Source organism: Alligator mississippiensis, chromosome 6 (genome assembly GCF_030867095.1).
Source record: "Alligator mississippiensis isolate rAllMis1 chromosome 6, rAllMis1, whole genome shotgun sequence".
NCBI classification, from domain to species: Eukaryota; Metazoa; Chordata; order Crocodylia; family Alligatoridae; genus Alligator; species Alligator mississippiensis.
Genome location: NC_081829.1, coordinates 3,446,490 through 3,463,142, shown reverse-complemented (window position 1 = coordinate 3,463,142; position 16,653 = coordinate 3,446,490). Strand labels below are relative to the sequence as shown.

General features: G+C 47.1%; 1 protein-coding gene across 2 annotated transcripts in view; it reads left to right on the top strand.

Annotated features, from left to right (window-relative positions):
• The window catches only part of MAN1C1 (mannosidase alpha class 1C member 1), a 71,606-nt gene that overhangs the window by 44,660 nt on the left and 10,293 nt on the right, over window positions 1-16,653 (top strand). For both annotated transcript variants that reach the window (XM_059729521.1, XM_059729522.1), the window contains exons 3-7: window positions 3,449-3,564; window positions 6,402-6,482; window positions 8,717-8,811; window positions 12,872-12,995; window positions 16,449-16,542. In XM_059729521.1, coding sequence (XP_059585504.1) covers window positions 3,449-3,564; window positions 6,402-6,482; window positions 8,717-8,811; window positions 12,872-12,995; window positions 16,449-16,542 — 510 coding nt within the window. The remainder of the gene's footprint in view (window positions 1-3,448; window positions 3,565-6,401; window positions 6,483-8,716; window positions 8,812-12,871; window positions 12,996-16,448; window positions 16,543-16,653) is intronic.

Below are 16,653 nucleotides of genomic sequence, written 5' to 3'. Positions count from 1 at the left end.
CGCCGTATCGCTCACCAGGGCTCTGCTTCGTCCTGGTGTCTTCAGAGATGGGGCCTCCCATCGTCTTCACAAAGTCTCCGATCTCGGTAGACAGACTGACCAGCTGTAGAGGCTCGATTCCACACTTGCCTCTAGCCATTGTCCCCACCGGCTGGCTGTGGGGCATAGTCCCCCTGGGAAGGGCGGGAGCTTTGCCATCTCGCTGTACAGCCGTCACCTTGTTTCCAGAGCTGTCCGTTCAGCACCTTTCACAACCGTCGTGTTAATGACTGTTGAGATTCATTAGCACAGAGCTAGCGAGAGCGGACGGGGGAGTTAAGAACAGAGCAGCCTTGTTGTCTTCCTGGATGTCTCCATTCTTCTCCCGTACAAAGGAATAAATGCACTTGAGGCTTAGGGCTGGGTGGTACAAGGTTCACTTAGAAGCAGGGAGCCAGAGACTTGAATGGTTGTATTACTGCTGTAGGCTACTTCTCGGGGCTTGTTGTTTGTTTTCTCTCCAAAGGAGCTGGAAGCAGAGGCCCTGCTACTTACAGCCACAAAAGTTGCCATGGCGTCTTTAGCGAGCTAAGCATTTGCTCAAGGATCCTGGCTGGAGTCCTCCCTAGCCAGAGCTTTTGCCTGCCCCTTGTTTCACTTGGAAGCCATGTTCTTCGTTCCTGTCCGAAGTTTCGTGCACGCGACGTTGCCGCGCGGCGTGGAGGCACGGTCACGTTTCACCCCTGCTGCTGGCTGCATTTCTGTGGTGGATCAGGAATTTTGTCAAAAAGCTGGAGTTACGTTTTCAGCTCTTGGTCGCTAAATGGACCATTGCAAGGACCTGAGTACAGTGGCTGGTCACTGCCTGTGCCTACGGCACATGTATAATAGAAAATGAATGTTTCCCAGTCAGCAGCAGTTTTGGACACTGTAAGGTTTCACCCGCTGCTGGTTTAAACCATAGTCCATGGCCATCTGTGGGGATGGCTCAAAGTCTGCTAGCTTCTCTCTCCAGCACAAGACCCCAACACATCATGCCTTTTCTCTGCTTGGAAGTGGGACAAGCTCTTGCATGAAACAGTTTTTGGGTGAGGGTGGAAGGCAAGTTGCTTGAATACCTCCTTTCCATACTTGTAGCTGGTGCTGTAGCAGTAGTTCATCTTTGCTGGACCCTGATCTCAACTTAAATAAAAGCCCCATGGCTCAGCCCTCAATGAGCTAGTCAGTGTGAGTAATAATCTGTGTTGAGGGAATTTCTTGCTGTAAAACTGATAGTTCCCATGTCTGTTTTTCCTGAAGGGTTTCTTCTGGGGATTCTTTTGTTTTTTAGTTATACATCCCATAACAAAGAGAGGGTAAAACCAGTAATTTAAAGAGGGGAGTGACAGCAAGTATAAAAAGATTGACAGGATAGGATTTTGATTTCTTTTCCTGTTGGAGCTAGCTACTTCTCTCAGATTGCATGTGTACTTCTGGAAGAGTAAATGTTTAACTGTCTCGCAGGGTCTCACGCTGCATCAGCCAAGTTTCACCTTTGGAAGTGCGCTAGTATATTAACAAAAGAGCAGGTGTGTCTGGAAAACTACCTTCTTCATGTCCTCTCCGTTCAGCCCGTAGGTCTGACTGCTGATGAAGATTCCCTTGTTGCTTATAGCGGCAAATAACTACATGGTCAGAGCAGCAGGATATGGGACCTTTCCTGAAGTTTTCTGAGGCCCCTGTGTACGGCAGAGCCATAACTGGAGTCCTGGACAGGCATAGATTTGTTGCATACGGAAACTCGTTTGATCATTGCTTTGAGACTACTACAATTTCCTTGGTGCCTATCATTTAATTTTTTTTTGCAATGAGCTTTGTTAGGTGGCTTCAAAGCTGGCGCAGAAGAAAGGAAACATCCAAAAGATGATTGTTCAGAACGTGCAGCCCTATGGCTCTTGAGATAGCCCAGCATTTAAGGAATATTTAAAACAGTAGCTTCCTATGGTACAAAGGACAAACCATCAATGAAGCACACCCTCTGTTGTGTAAAATACAGGGGAGGAAAGCAGAGCATCTCTGAATCATCTTGCCAGAAAGAGCTGAGCATGTTTCTAATCCCCCGATGCACTTCATGTGTTTAAAGCCCTCGCTTGCTGAAAATGTAAAAGGCTTCGTAAATTCTGACGATATTTTCTTTGCAGTTAATCATCCCAGGGAACGGAGTTTATTGTCTCTGTCCTCAATTCCTGTGAGCAGATCCAACTTTTCTCTAATGGTCTCTTTGCAGATTATGAAAGGCTGTGTGGACTATAGCTGCAAATTAAAACAAACCCATTTATGTGTTTCTCTCAGAATATCACAGTAATAGGCTCTGCCTTGGGCAATGTTTGGGGGGTTTTTCATAGTGTTTTTTTCCCCCTCGAAGTGTTTTGCCAACATCCATGTTGTTCAGTGCTGGTGCATTTCTCCCCCCTAATAAGAAAGTGCATAAAAATCACATCATCGTTAATATTGAAGAATCATTAGAGTTGATAAAAACCACTCTGACTGAGCTGATGTTGTTTTTCATGGTCGCTGCATTTTGTAAACATGCTGCATAGCCGTCAGCATTTCTTTTCGAACCAGCTCGGCGATCTCGTGGCTGCTTGACTCCATCTACAGCACTTTTGTAGATAGCGCTGCGTAGATGATCATTCCCAACTCTGTCGGAATGAATGAATGAATTTCCAGTGATTGACTCCATAGCTTCCCTTTCCCCCCCTACTTCTACTTCCCCCTGGTTTTTGATGCAGACAGCATCTAAAAGCCAGCAATATCGAGGTGTGCAATAAAACCCTAGTTCGGGTTTTTATTAAAGCAGTGATGTGCTGACTGCTTGAGAAGTGTCAAAACTGATCCTATAACATCAGCAGAATTGGCCAGGATGCCTTAAGGGAAAAGGCAAGAGTTTAAAACAGAAAAGGGGCCTGATCCAAAAGGCTGCCTTTCAGGGATGCTGGTATATTATATGCCATGGGGACTTTGGTTTTGGTTTTTAATAAAGAAAGGCCAAGAACTCAAATCTTGCTAACAGTTCACCATGTTTCATATTTCCCCCTCCTCCCCAAAGTATACCTGGATCCAGCTTCCTATGACAGCTTCTGTGTAGGCACTTCCTGTGCTAAGCAGAAGAATAACAGGGACTAGGAGGTCTTTTGAAATGTTCAGTCCCTAGATGAACCCATCAGATCCATTTTGATATGCCACAAAAGTGTATGCCCTGAACCTATTTTTGTTTAAAATAGCTAATGTAAAAGTTGTCAGAGAGAAAGGAACTGGGCCAAAGTAAGAACTTTCCTCCAAAAGCCCCTGGGCATGTTTTTGAAGCTTTGCAGTTACATTGGGAAGAGGAGTGACGGAGGGGAATTGTCACAGTGGGTGTCCCCCTCTAAGGAAACTAATGGTGAAGCTGATGTAAAAGCGAATCGCGTTGTTCTGTTTGCCCATGCAGGAGGCCTCCGAGGGGCGACGGTGATAGATGCCTTAGACACCCTGTACATCATGGAGCTTGAGGAGGAATTCCAAGAAGCGAAAAAGTGGGTGGAGAAGAGCTTTGACTTGAATGTGGTGAGTCAGTAATTGGAAACAGCTGTCTGGGCCGCTGGGGTGCCTGGATCACCCTTTGGTGTGAGGTTTTGACCAAGAGGCTTTCTGCTAAAAACATCTGTGAAAGAGGGAAGAGAGTGCGAGGGAGGAGGTGCCATGTTCATAGGCCCGAAGGGACAGTCTGATCTCTCCAACCTCCAGACCCACAGCCCATTTCCCACTCCATCAAAATAACAATGCAGAAGTGTCAGATAGAGATCGACTCTGCGAGAGACCAGCAGACAGCACTGCTTCCCCAGCATCCCTGCCATCCAGAGGCTGAGTTGCTCCTTACTTGCAAGAGCTGGTGGAACTGCAGTGTGCTGCAATGGCATATGCAGGCCATTACACTCAAAATGCCATTAAAACTTTGATTTTCTTGTGCCTGCCCTAGTTAATCCACAGTGAAAAATAGCTCTCCCCATTTGAACAATGCACACAGCTGCCTTTATAGAAAAATATCATTGGGGAAGGGCTGGTTGGCATATAGTCATAAAAGGAAGATCCCATCTGATACATGCAGTTGAATGCTTTAAGAATGTTGCTGAATCGATAAACAAGGGACGAAGTCGACGGGGAGATAATTTATCTGGATTTCATAAAGGCTTTTAATCCCGTCCCACACAATAGATTGATCTGCAAAGACTGGAATGAATGCAATGGATTGATTGCTGGAGTCCAAACGCGCAGTGCAGAGAGAAAAGGATTGAAATTAATTAAAAATTGGCTTTGTGACAAGGAGCTCAGATTGTCAGGAAAGGGCGGGTTGGAGGCTTCGGATGGAGAGGGACTCTCCAGCGTGAGGCTTCAGAGATGAGTGATCAGGAAGCCGGGCATCTCTTCAGAAGTGGTGGGGTTTGAGAGAATTTGCCAGGATTGGGAGAAATTGGAAAGCAAACAGGAGGCTCCAGCAGCAGCTGACAAGAGCACTTTGTTTCAGTGCTTTGCTTACTTCAGTGGGCAGTGGAAAGATTGAGGTATGGTTGCAGGTCACAGAGGGCTAGACCCAAATCTGCTGAAGGATGTCTCTTCCCATCCCTGCAGAAGGCTGGATCTTTCCAAGAGCGCTTTTTTTGTGGGACAGGATTGGAGCTTCAAGCAGTGAGGATGCTGGAGACTGTGTATGCTCAGTGGCTCACAGTCCCAGCCACCCCACACCTCACTGTCTTCAGCATGAACTGAAAAAATTGCTGTTCTTACCAGGACTTTTTCATAAACATAGGGACTACCCCATACTAGCAGCAGGGAACTATGTGTCCCCTCAGCTCCTTTGTAGATCAGCTCTCTGGATTTATGCCACGGGGTGGGGAGAGGAGGTGCAACAGCTGAACCAGACCATGGATGATGTGGTTAATGCAGTTCAGCAAGGAAGAGTATAGCACAGTGAGACAGAGGGACAGAAATCCTGGATTTAGCTTAAAAGAGAGCACGCCAGAGTCTGGGAGCAAAACTGGGCCTTGTCTGAGACTGCATTTCCCAGCTCCAGATGGTGTGGACAGCAGCACCCACAGGTCTTGGTTCGTCATAGTCTTAGAACTGGCACCCAGGAGATGCCATGCTAGGTATTCATTGTAGACATTTACGTTGTTTCCAGACCTGAGTCGCTTCACTTCCCTCCTCCTTCCAGTTGCAAGGAAGGTCTCTTTCCTTCCCCCTTCACCATTTTGTTGCTTACTGTCCTAATTCAAACTTGGACATGATTTTTAACTGCTACCTCTGCTCATTTCCCATCCTGGGGTGTCGAGCTCTATCTCAGCCCTCATCTTGAGGAGACGTGAATTCTTATTTGCGACCCACTGTGTTGGTGGGAAGGAACAGATGATATTCGGGGTTAAAAGAGTCCACTCACTGACACTGCCATGCTGCCATTTGATCCTCCTGTTTTTTCATGGTTCTATGTGTTGTCTGAGTGGGGAGAAATCATTTTGCCATGCAGCCTCCCAGGTCTGGAGCACGTTTTTTTTTAAAAACACAATCTGAAAGCAATTGCTTTGACATTTGCTGATGAGGAATAGGATGAGACTTGGTCTTAACTAGTTCCAGGTGAGTGCCTTCCTCATCGGACCAGCGAACCGCATCCGTACGCATTGGCTGGCTTCTAGCAGAGCATGGACATTTGTTTGTCTCGGTGAACGTGCCGGCAGCTGCATCGTTGCTTCGTACTGTGGAGCTCTCAGTCTAGGGGGAGGAGGTGATTAAGGCCTGGATTAGGAGGCCTTCATGTGGCTAAAGCTGGAGGCTGGCTTGGTGATTTGGCAGGTAGCAGCATCCCCGCGGTGTCGATACCGACCCAGCGCTTTGCTATGGTGCGGGAAGGCTGCGTGCAGAAGGGGACCACCCTTTGGCCGTTAGCAACAAACTCTTCAGCTCAGTATCTTGGCGCTTCTTAAAGGAGCAAGAGTGTCAACTCCAGTGTCCTGTTTGGATTCCAGCTATTTTCTGCCAGCCTGAATTGCCCCTCCCTCTTCAAATGGAGGAAATCTTTTTGCTCACGCTCCATCTTAGGCTGTTATGTAACGTTGCTGTGTCATTAGGCAGCTACTGTGGAAGCATTTCACAAGTAGGCAAAATCCCCTTTATACCCCTTACATTATCTCCCCATGGTGTGAGCCTTGATGTGTGCAGACTGCTTTGAGATCCCAGGTGGAAAACCCCCTAAGAAGGCAGAGCAGTATTAAGCTGTAAACGAGGATCGCAGGGTTTTGAGCATGCCAAGAAAACTGCAAACCCTTCTCATTGCCCCCCTCCCCACCGGCAGTGCACCCACTATGTGATGTGACTTGTACCTGCCAGCTAACATGTGCTGGTGTTCTTTGCAGAATGGAGAGGCATCCTTGTTTGAAGTCAACATCCGCTACGTCGGAGGTCTGCTGGCCGCCTACTACCTAACTGGAGAAGAGGTTTGTTTCCAGCAGCCCCACAGCCCTTGTGTGATCGCAAGCATCGTGGCTCTAGTAGGCTGTTTCTGGATGGATGGTGGCTTCCGGCAGCTCCCCGTTGAGTTTAAAATAATCCTTTTTTAACAGCAGCCTAACCTGAACCTTTTTATGATTATTGAAATGTCACCAGTGTTCTTTTAATTGTGTCGCATAATTAGCTTGCACATGCCGTGCCTGGCTCCTCTAGAAAAAAAAAAAATCATTACTCCACCAGACCATTTCAGCAGCTTGGTACGTTGGTCCCCAGTGAAATACTGCTTTTCTTTGCCTTCCTCTCTGCCCTTATCACTTTGCACCCCAAGCAAAGGAAACAGCACAGACTTTGGGCTCTTTCCAAGTGCCTTCCTGGGCAGCAGGTTGACTTGCCAGTGCGATCTGCTGTACTAACAGTCCTGAACTGCCTGTCTTATTAGGCTTTTCACTGTAGCAGAATTTTGCACTGATAAGCAATGGGGCAACTTGGGGCTTTCATCATTCAGGGTGCAAAAAGCCTTTCTCCCCAGCAGCAAAGACCCAGGCAGAAGTAAGCACCCTAACTCATGCCCACAGAGCCAGCAATGGTGAGCTAAACTCTCCATCCTTTCAAACGGTGACAGCAACCAGTCCCTTGGGCAAGATGCCCACAGCAAATTCCAGTGGAGTCAGAAGGTTCCCACTGCAGAACAGTTCCTTATTCCCCATCCCCCTCTCCAACAGAGGCCTGGGCTTCATGCCATAATCTGCCCCGTAATATAGTTGTGCTGGAATTTTACAAGTAGATGGAGGGAGATCAAGAGATTATTTCTTTGCCTTGGCTATTGGAGGCATACCAAGGGCCTGGTCCCCCTGACCTCAGTGGGAGTTTTGCTGGCATAAGAACTGCAGGATCTAGCATGAACGTACATTACCCTACACTAACCTCCTGGGCTGTTCCAGGTTGCTGTTTGCTGCAGAGAATTGTCCGCTGTACTGGGAAATGATGGCTCATCTTTGCAAAGTGGTGCCATTGATTTGTGGAGCCTTGGGAAAGGCTGTGTTATTAAAGCTGCATTTTTGTATGAGTTACAGGAACGTGTTCCTCTTGTGATTTTTCCTTCTGGGAAAGCTCTCTCAGGCCCAGTGCCCAGTCCTCTGGTTCCTTACGTACACAACTTCCTTGGGCTTCAGATTGGCAGCCAGCTAGCTCCCAAAGCCGGGGCAGTGTTAACTTGAGGCTGCAGGCAGGTCAGTGTCTGTCAGGTCAGAGCACCTAATGACTTTCTCCTGGCTTCCCATTCGGATCCAGACCCCTGTGAAACCTTGGGCTCTTCAGTGCTCAATTTCCTGCTTCCATGCGACTATTGTGACAGCTTGAATTGAAATGGGGAGGCTAGAGGTAAAAGGCTTGTGCTAAGTCACTTACTGGCTTCCCCTGATCGGGTCTAATCTCTCAAGCACAGATTACTGCTGCTATCGGTTTGTCCTACAATAATTATATATGGTTGCTTTGTGCTGCAGGCTGCCAGGAGCCATACGTTGATTTGAAAGCCCTGACTTCGGTATTAGGAATGAAAAAAGGTGATAATTCCATGGATCTTTCCTGGAGATGGGTTGCGTGTACATAGAAAGCAGATCTAATTGAAATGAGGAATGACCAGGGCTCGGAACAGCCTGCCTTATCCATCCTGCTGTATTTTGTCTTTGAAAAAGCTCCTTTAAATTTGACTTCTATTACTTCCTCTCAGCATCTTTGGCCTTCCCAGGAAAAGTTCTAAAAAAGGGGCCTTTTCCCTCCATGGGACACTCTGCAAGATCAGTTCGTACTGACCCAGAAAGGTTCAACTTGGTAGCCTGGGACTCTGGGAAGTTAAAAATCCAAACATTTAATTTGGCAACAAAGAGAGAGTGATTCTGAAGGAGCTTTGCAGCTCTGGTTTAGCTGATCCAAATCCAGAGTCTGGGGATGTTGGTATCACAGTGTTGGAGTCTAGGTTTCCAGGGGCTATCCAAAAAATTCTGATCCAGATTAATACTTCCCCATAACCGTTTGGTCAGGTCCATCCCAGAAAATAGGCCTAGACACTCATTGAAATGATAGCCTTGTAATGAGCCATTGTGCACATTCTGTAGTAGCGTGTGTATAGAAAAGTGAGTTTGAAGAAAGCCAACCTCGCTGATGCTAGCAAGCCATACAGGATACGTTTTATTTCTCCTTTTCTTTCCTTTCCTGTAAACAGATGTTCAAGAGTAAAGCTCTAGAACTTGGAGAGAAGCTCTTACCAGCTTTCAACACCCCTACTGGCATCCCACGAGGTGTCATAAATCTGGGCAGGTAAGATGTATATCATTATTTCTGCTGTCATTTGGAGAGTGTGGTATTTATTCACTGAGTGTCTGTAAAGGAATGAGGTCCAAAAGCAATTGGTAACAGCTGTTCCTTAGGGGCATTTTGCCTCTGTTAGATCTTGCATCCAGATTCTCAGAGAACTTTCATTTTGTCAACCCGTGCTCCTAGATGTACCTTGGGAATAGGCAGAGGCGACTCAAGTTAAATCCAGCTGGGTTTTATCAATTTTTTGCTAGTTCATGTTTTATTTCCCAACCTCTGGGCTGAGCTTCATGCTGGAGGAGTACTTTCCTGCTCGTGTTTTCCTTTGTGATGTTTGTACGTTGGTGTAGATAGTCATCTTTGATCTGCACGTGCAGTTTTGCAATGTGACCGGTGGAGTGCATGATGCAGCTTTTGTGGACCTGCCCTAGGTCCATGCAGGGGAGCTGAGAAATGCATTTTACGTGCCTGACTGTTGGGGTCTCCACTAGATGGGTGAGCGGATCCAGCGTCTGTATGATCTCCCTGCCTGCACTAGATCTGGGGATAGATTTAAGTTCACTTTGCTTGTGAGGTAGGGAACATTCTCAGATAAAAGGGGCAGACTGAGACGATACATTCCATAGTGGGTGAAGAGATGAGAGTACAGTCCTGGAGCCGTGACTCCCAGCCTCTGGTTTTAATTGGTGTTGGCTGCCAACAAGGTCATCTTTGTTTGTTCTGATGTTCACAAATAAACTCCTGGGTACCAACAGCAGGTTGGCAGGAGAACAGAGAGCATTGAATACAGGTTAACACAAGCCTTTCATTTTTACTTCTCCTAACATGTAAAGCAGCTGCTGTGAACATCTTAATTCATCTGTTACTCCCAAATCTCCCACTCGGTCCCTTTTTCTCATCAACTGCAGGGTTCTGTTGATTGTGTCACTCGGACTGATCCGTCACTGGGATATCACGGTCACCCTTCAGTTGTCTCAGTGAGAATTGGGAGCCTGTCCATCACCTTTAGCTCTTTCCTCTCCAGAAATGACACTTTATCCCTTTGCTCAAAGATGAAAGCTCAGCACAAATTTACCTGTTGCAGAACTGCCAGGTCTCGCTCTCCCCTTTGCAGAGACACTCAGCGCAGCAGCCCGTCTCCACCCAGACATCCCAAAATGTTTTGCTGAGGGCCTTGGCTAACAGGGAGAAAAATGGAGACTGTTTGGAGGGTTACTGGCTTGGGCTCTTAGAGGGGCAATGAAGCTGATAAGGAGGCTGGGATCACTGAGTCTTTGGATGGTGTACGTAGCTTGGCTATGTTGAACAGCCTGCACTTATGCAGGAGGCATGTATTGCAAAGGAGAGTAGAGCTCAGGGTACAGTTGATGGAGAAATCGCTGGAACCTGTGGGGTGACACTAAGCAAAGGGGCATTTAATCTAAACACCAGGGTAGGCCCCCTGTCAGTATGAAGCAGAAGCTGGGGAAGGTTTTGAGCCCAGGCTTGCAATTCTGTTCTTCCTACTTCTATGGGATTTCACTACGCAGATCTGCTGATGCCCAAATGGGCAACCAGGTCCAGGGCAGAGGGATGTCCTTACCCTGCTAGCCTAGGGAACTGCTTGAATCCAGATCAACCTCGCTTTCTGCCTGATAGCTTCTTTCCTACATGGATCTTGTTTGAAGGGGTGTCAGATGCAGTCATACTGTAGCCTAGGTTTGCAACGTGCAGTCTACTTCTTCAAGCTATTGAGTCACTTTGGATCATGGTTAAAGCTCCTTTAGGAATCGGGTTTGTCCTGCACACCTTCCTTTGTCTTGGGGAACGTCCTCCTAAGGGGAGCGTTTGCCCAAAGGTTAGGAGAGAGGTGGAGACCGGCTCTGCTAGACCATCCCTCCTGACCAGTGCCACGTCAGGCTGGCCTTGACTGCTGAGAGCTGGGGAAGGTGCAGGCTGTTGCCACGTAGAGGGGTCCCTTTAGGTTACCTGTTACATAGGTGCTACTTCAGTTTTTCCCAGTGGTCCTTGCCCCTGCTGCAGACCAGCCCTTTGCAGCCTCCCAGCCAATGACCTGTCTGCAGCATCTGAGCTGGGGAGTCTCAGGGCAATTTGTTTCAGCTCCAGTCAGCCTGGAGCACCCCCGTTATAGTGAGCACAGTCTTCAGCTGTGCTTGCTTCACTCAAACACATCCTGTGTGAAGCAGCTTTCAGGGGGTTCCTGGGCACGAGATACTATTTATTTATTTATTTTCACGTCCTTTCACTGCAGCAGCTAAAGAAAATGGAAACGGGGGCTCGTACAGCTAGGAGAACTTAGATCAGTCCAGTGCCTCCTTCCATATGTGGTATGGGAGTGCTGCAGCCCATTAACCACAGTGAGAAGGCATGCAAGCCCTTTTTATCCAGACAGGGATGAGGGGATTCCACAGACGACAATCCTAGCTGCATTCCCTGATGTAACTGCGTGCAGCAACACTACCCAGCAGTTTGGGACAAAGACAGAAGAGTCTTCTACCCACTTAGATAATGTGGGGAGACGTACCTTGCAGGGAGAGGCTTGCTGCTTCTGTCTGGAGTCGGAAGTAATTCTGCACCTGCAGATGCTTTCTGCATTTCTCCTCAAAGGGAAACATTTTTCTGGGGAAAGATCATTTAGTTTTAGCCTTTTGTAAATAGATATCCCTGTTTTTCCTAGTACAGAAGCTTTCAGGCGCCCTCTAGTGTTGCTTCCCTCCCCCGCCCCACCTGCTTACCCCAGAAAGGGAAGGGTCAGAAATGCGTAACACTGGCAATTTCCACTGAAAATCCTGGTAATCAAGAGATCTGAAAATCAAGCTTGCATCACTTCTGGAAAGAGGACCTCTGAGCCTCCCTGGGCCAGCAGCTGCAGAGGCTATTTTGGGATCAAGCCCTAAAGGTAAAGGTCACTTTCCTGTCTGCGTGGCTTTCGGAGAGATGGACTCTCAGCAGACAGCCGTGATCTGTAGCAGTAGGTTGGGAGACGGGAACAGCCCTGTGGAAAATCAAATGCAGATAGAAGGCAAGTGAGAGCATGTGAGCTGTTTGAAGAGCCTGCTGCCCTTCTCACCCTTTGATCAGATTCAAAGTCTTTGCAAGACTGGCTTCTCTGTGGGTACCCACTATCCTTACCATCATAATTTGCTCCCTCTTTACACATGCTGCCTGGTGGAGAGACCTTTCCCCACCCCAGGTGGAATTTGTGTAGAGCAGGAGGAGAAGGAGAGCAGAGCGGAGCAGCGGGTCTGAAAACGGATCCACCACAAGTCCGAAGTGTAATGTCTCTGGAGATTCTCCCTTCCTGTGCTTGCAGGACAGACCAGAGGAGCACCAGCAGGGCTGGGGGATCTCGCACTAGATCCTTGTTCTCCAGGGATGTTAGATCTCACGGTGCATTTTCCAGCAGTCAGGTGTGGAAATTAACCCCCTCCTCACTCTTGGTGCTATGCTGTGCTGGGCACAAATGTGGCTGCTAGCCTAGCCAGCCACAGGTGTCTGCATCTCAAGGGTTTAAACGTGGATATGTATAAAGCATATTGGGATCCAAGGTGCGGCATTCATTTCAGCTTAGAGATGGTGCCAAGCCCTCAGAAAGCTCGCGGCCCTCTCGGTGATCTGGGAGGTTGGAAGATGAGGTTCTCATCCAGTGTCTCTTGGAGAGGAACCAGCTGTGCAGTGCAGGGCTTAGCTCTGCCGTCTCCCCCATTACGTGCACTTTGTGAAGCCGATTTGCCCAGTGTCTGTGTGCAAAAGACTCCTGTTTGACTTTGCCTTTGACAGCCTGGACACCCACAGGCCAGAACGCCTCACCTGCTCCTTTGCTTTGGGCTTACAGCTAATCCTTTTTGCTGAGGCTGTAATTGTTCAGCCCAAATGATCCCTGAGAACCTGGAAATGTCATTGATCCCTGTCAGTCAAGGGTACAATGTTTCACTCCTTGGATGTCAGGAATGGGCTTCCTGCATACAGCAAATGCACGGTGGGGACAAGAGTTTTGCCTTCATCAGACAGAGAAACCAGCTGTTTACTTGGTAACAAAGGTTCCCTCTTCTGTCCTTTGCAGTGGCATGAGCTGGAGCTGGGGCTGGGCATCTGCAGGAAGCAGCATCTTAGCAGAGTTTGGCACCCTGCACCTGGAATTCTTGCACCTCACAGAGCTCTCGGGAAACCCAGTATTTACTGAGAAGGCAAGTATTTGGCCAGCTGCACTTTACCAAAATGATTCACCTGCATGCATCAGCTTGGTGTCTGAGCTCTAGAAGTAAAGCAATGTGTTACATTCAGCTGTTCAGGGTGGGGAGCACAGAAGCCTTTGCCTTTGCCTTTGCCTTGCACAGCCCAGCTTGCCAGTGGAGAAATCATCCTGGTAATGACCCAGAGTTAGACACCCAATCTTAAATGCATGCTTTGCAGGCTGCAAAGGTCACTAATGGGCTCTGGCAGACAGCGGGAGGGGGCAAGTTCCACAGGCAGAGACCTTTTGCTGCAAATGGCCTGCCTCCAGCCTTAGCGTTCAAGCCCAGGAAGTGTCAGCATGAGTGTTTCAGCTGATCCCAGCCCTGGGGCTCGTACGTATCTTTGTGCATCCAAAGACAGAATTTGATGCTAAGCCCATGCTCTGGAGGGTCTGTTTTACACCAAGTCAGCATATTTATGTAAAGAAGCTTACTGAATAACCCCCACACAGACTGTGCATAGGAGGCCAGCAGCTGCATCTATGATGAGATCTGGATTCCTTATGACTTGCTCTCAGGACCAAGCCCCATCAGTATCCATGCACTGATTCTGTAGAGTTGCCATGCTCTGATTAGTCTGAGATGCTGTTGTGTCCCATGGGGTGGAAAGCTGCTGTCTTAATATGGTCCTTAGTTGTTCATGTTGCCTTCGGCCTTGCCATTCTCTTCCCTCTCACAGAGACGATCACTGGGAAGCACCTTGGGCTTTCTCCCCATATCTCAGTCTTACCAAGTTGTAGCACAAAGCCACTGCTGAATACAGAGGCATCGGCTAAATTAAATCGTCTCTCCAGTGCCTGTAACCAAGATAATGGTTTAGCTTCAGCATCCTAACATTAATGCCTCATACTTGTGGACTGGCAGATGTTAAATGTAATATGCCAGCCATTGGGATTTTTGCAAAGGAAAGGTTTGGCAGTTGACATATTGGTTTCTTTTTTGTGTAACTTGTACATGAAAATCTATTAATATTATCCATTATCTTGAGCTTTTCTACAAGTGATCTTGTCGTGTGCGTGAAAGCAACTTAATAAAAACACGGCTGGATTCCAGCTGTCGTTAGCTTTCACCACACGTTCCCCAAGGAACGGGTTCTGAGGGAGACAAATCACTCCTGTTAGAATCAGAACTTCCCCCTGGAGTCCGATGAAAATAGATCACACCAGAGTGTAGTGAAAATACTCATTCTTTTCCCTGCCTTTCTAGTAAAATGGCTTGAGAACAGACTGCTTTCAAGATATTTCCAGTGTTGACCTGCTAGCCACCTGCTTACTCAGCGAATGGACAGGAGGAGAAAAAGGACCAGGCAGAAGGGGAGAGAAACAGAGAAGATAAGGGAGTCCATGGAAAAAAAGAAAGGGAGAGAAAGGTAGAGTCAAACAAAAAAAAAGGGAGAGAAGAATCAGAAAATGAAGGGAAAGTAGAAACCAAGGACTCTGAGGGGTGGCAAGATGAGGAAATAGGAATCTGGAATGAGGAAGGAAGATAAATGATTCAGGAGTGATACCATATTCTTTTTCATATCTCATGCTCCCAAATACAATACACACTTTGTTTTTGAAAGGCATTATGAAGAAGAGAGGGGTTTTTTCCAGAGCTATAGCTGCAGAGCAGGTAAGAGGCTAATCTTCAGCTTGCTCACCCCTCCCCTTTTTCTGCTTAACTAAAACCCTAGCTGCTGCTGAAGACTGGTCTCCATGGATGGAGCTATGATCTGGCAAAGCTATGGAATAGAAGCAAGACCATAAGCCCTGGCAGCCAGCAAAATTGCCCTGAGCTGTGTTTGCTTGATTAGCAGAATGACACTTCAAAAAAAGAGATGATTGTTAACACCTGTGACATGAAAAACAATGGGCCATTGACTCCCTTTGCTGCCTTAATGGTAATACCAGAGCTAATGCACTGTGGAGCAGGAATCAAAGCAGGGCAAAAAATCAATTTCCCAGCTTAATACACACCCCAATGTTGGGGTGAAAAAGCACATCGTATATGAGAAATAGGGTAAATGGTTCAGAGGCAAGAAAAAGGTGAGGAAGAGACAAAGATGTGGAAATGCAAGTGAGTGGGAACGAGAAGAGGGAGGAAACTAAGGTCAAATGAACACCAGAAATAGAGGCAAGGAAAAGGGAGACTGCCTCTCCATCTAGGCGTATTTCTATGTTCCATGCTACACCGTGGTCTGTTAAACCAAGGGTCTGGTTTATTTGGTCCTCCTAGAGCTAATCAAGTTCCCTTTTTAGGTTCCCAATCCAGCAAATGAGGGAGGGTGAGAACTCCATTTTAATAGATTATCCTAGGCTAAACGTGGCCGTTATATTCCACAGCAAATGCATTGGATTAAAAATAATGCTGTGAGAGAGAAGGTGCAGGAGGACATGGGCTCAGACGGTCATCCGGAGGGAAATGACTTCAGCGGAGTTGATCAACTCATTAACTCGCAGCTTGGGACGCGTGCCATTTTAGTGGGACTGATGTCCATCTCTGTCTTTATTCAGATGGACCATAAAAGTGCCGTGCTGCTAAACTTCAGTAAATATTATGCAATGTGCGGGCTTACTTGAAAGCTCTGACTTAAGTCTATGGCCAGCTTTTGGCATATAAATTATCTCATTTTATTGGCTTAGAGTTCTGTGGGTTACAACTGCTCTGAAGGTTACGAAGAATATTAGTGTCATGCAATTTATTCTCATTCCTTATGGAGAAAATGTGCAGGATTTAATTGGGATAAAACCATTAGGGGCTTCCTGAAAACGAAGTGGGGCTATTCAGGGCCGAAGGCTGATTCAGCAAGTTCGTAAACGCATGTTTGTTTAACGTGCAAATCATTTGTTCGCACGTCTTCCTTCCACTAGAACGGAGGTTCCCAAACTCGGACAGATTGCGCACCATCAATTTAAAACAATACAACCTTAAGTACCACCAGCAAATTTTTGTCATAGAACGTAATTATAATAAATCTGTTAATGTATACCACTGACAGTCTGTCTGCATATTGCTGGTGGTATGTGTACCACAGATTGGGAACCGCTGCTCTAGAACATTGGACTTTCACCACGGTCTTCCATCACTGATGGCCTCATGAAGTTAGTCTTTTTGCTTTTTCCCCAAACCAAACCCCAGTGAACAATCTTACTGGATTCAGTGGGATTGTTTATGTGCATAAAGAACGTGCGTAAGTAGTCAGCTGAGTTGGGGCCTAGTAGGATTTTTTTTAAAGTGATCTATATTTATTTGCCAGTCATGGAACAGCAGCAGCATTTGTGGTAGGTCACTCCTCTACTGGCTTGTTACTTGTCTAGTTGGGTGTCCAAAGCCAACAATTTCAGAAGTTTCAATGCAGAGCAAAAGAGTCTTTGATTTCTTAATGGAGAAATAGAAAGCATCTTGTCTGTTTTCTCTTTGTAGGTCATGAACATCCGCAAAGTTCTGAACCGAATTGAGAAACCACAGGGGCTTTATCCTAACTTTCTCAGCCCGGTCACTGGGAACTGGGTGCAGCGTATGTATCGGTCTCTTAATCTGAGCCACATATAGCCACAAACACATTTCAGCATTTGCATCATTCTTTAGAAAGTGAGGGGAACTGCAAGACCAGTGAGCCAAGGAAAGG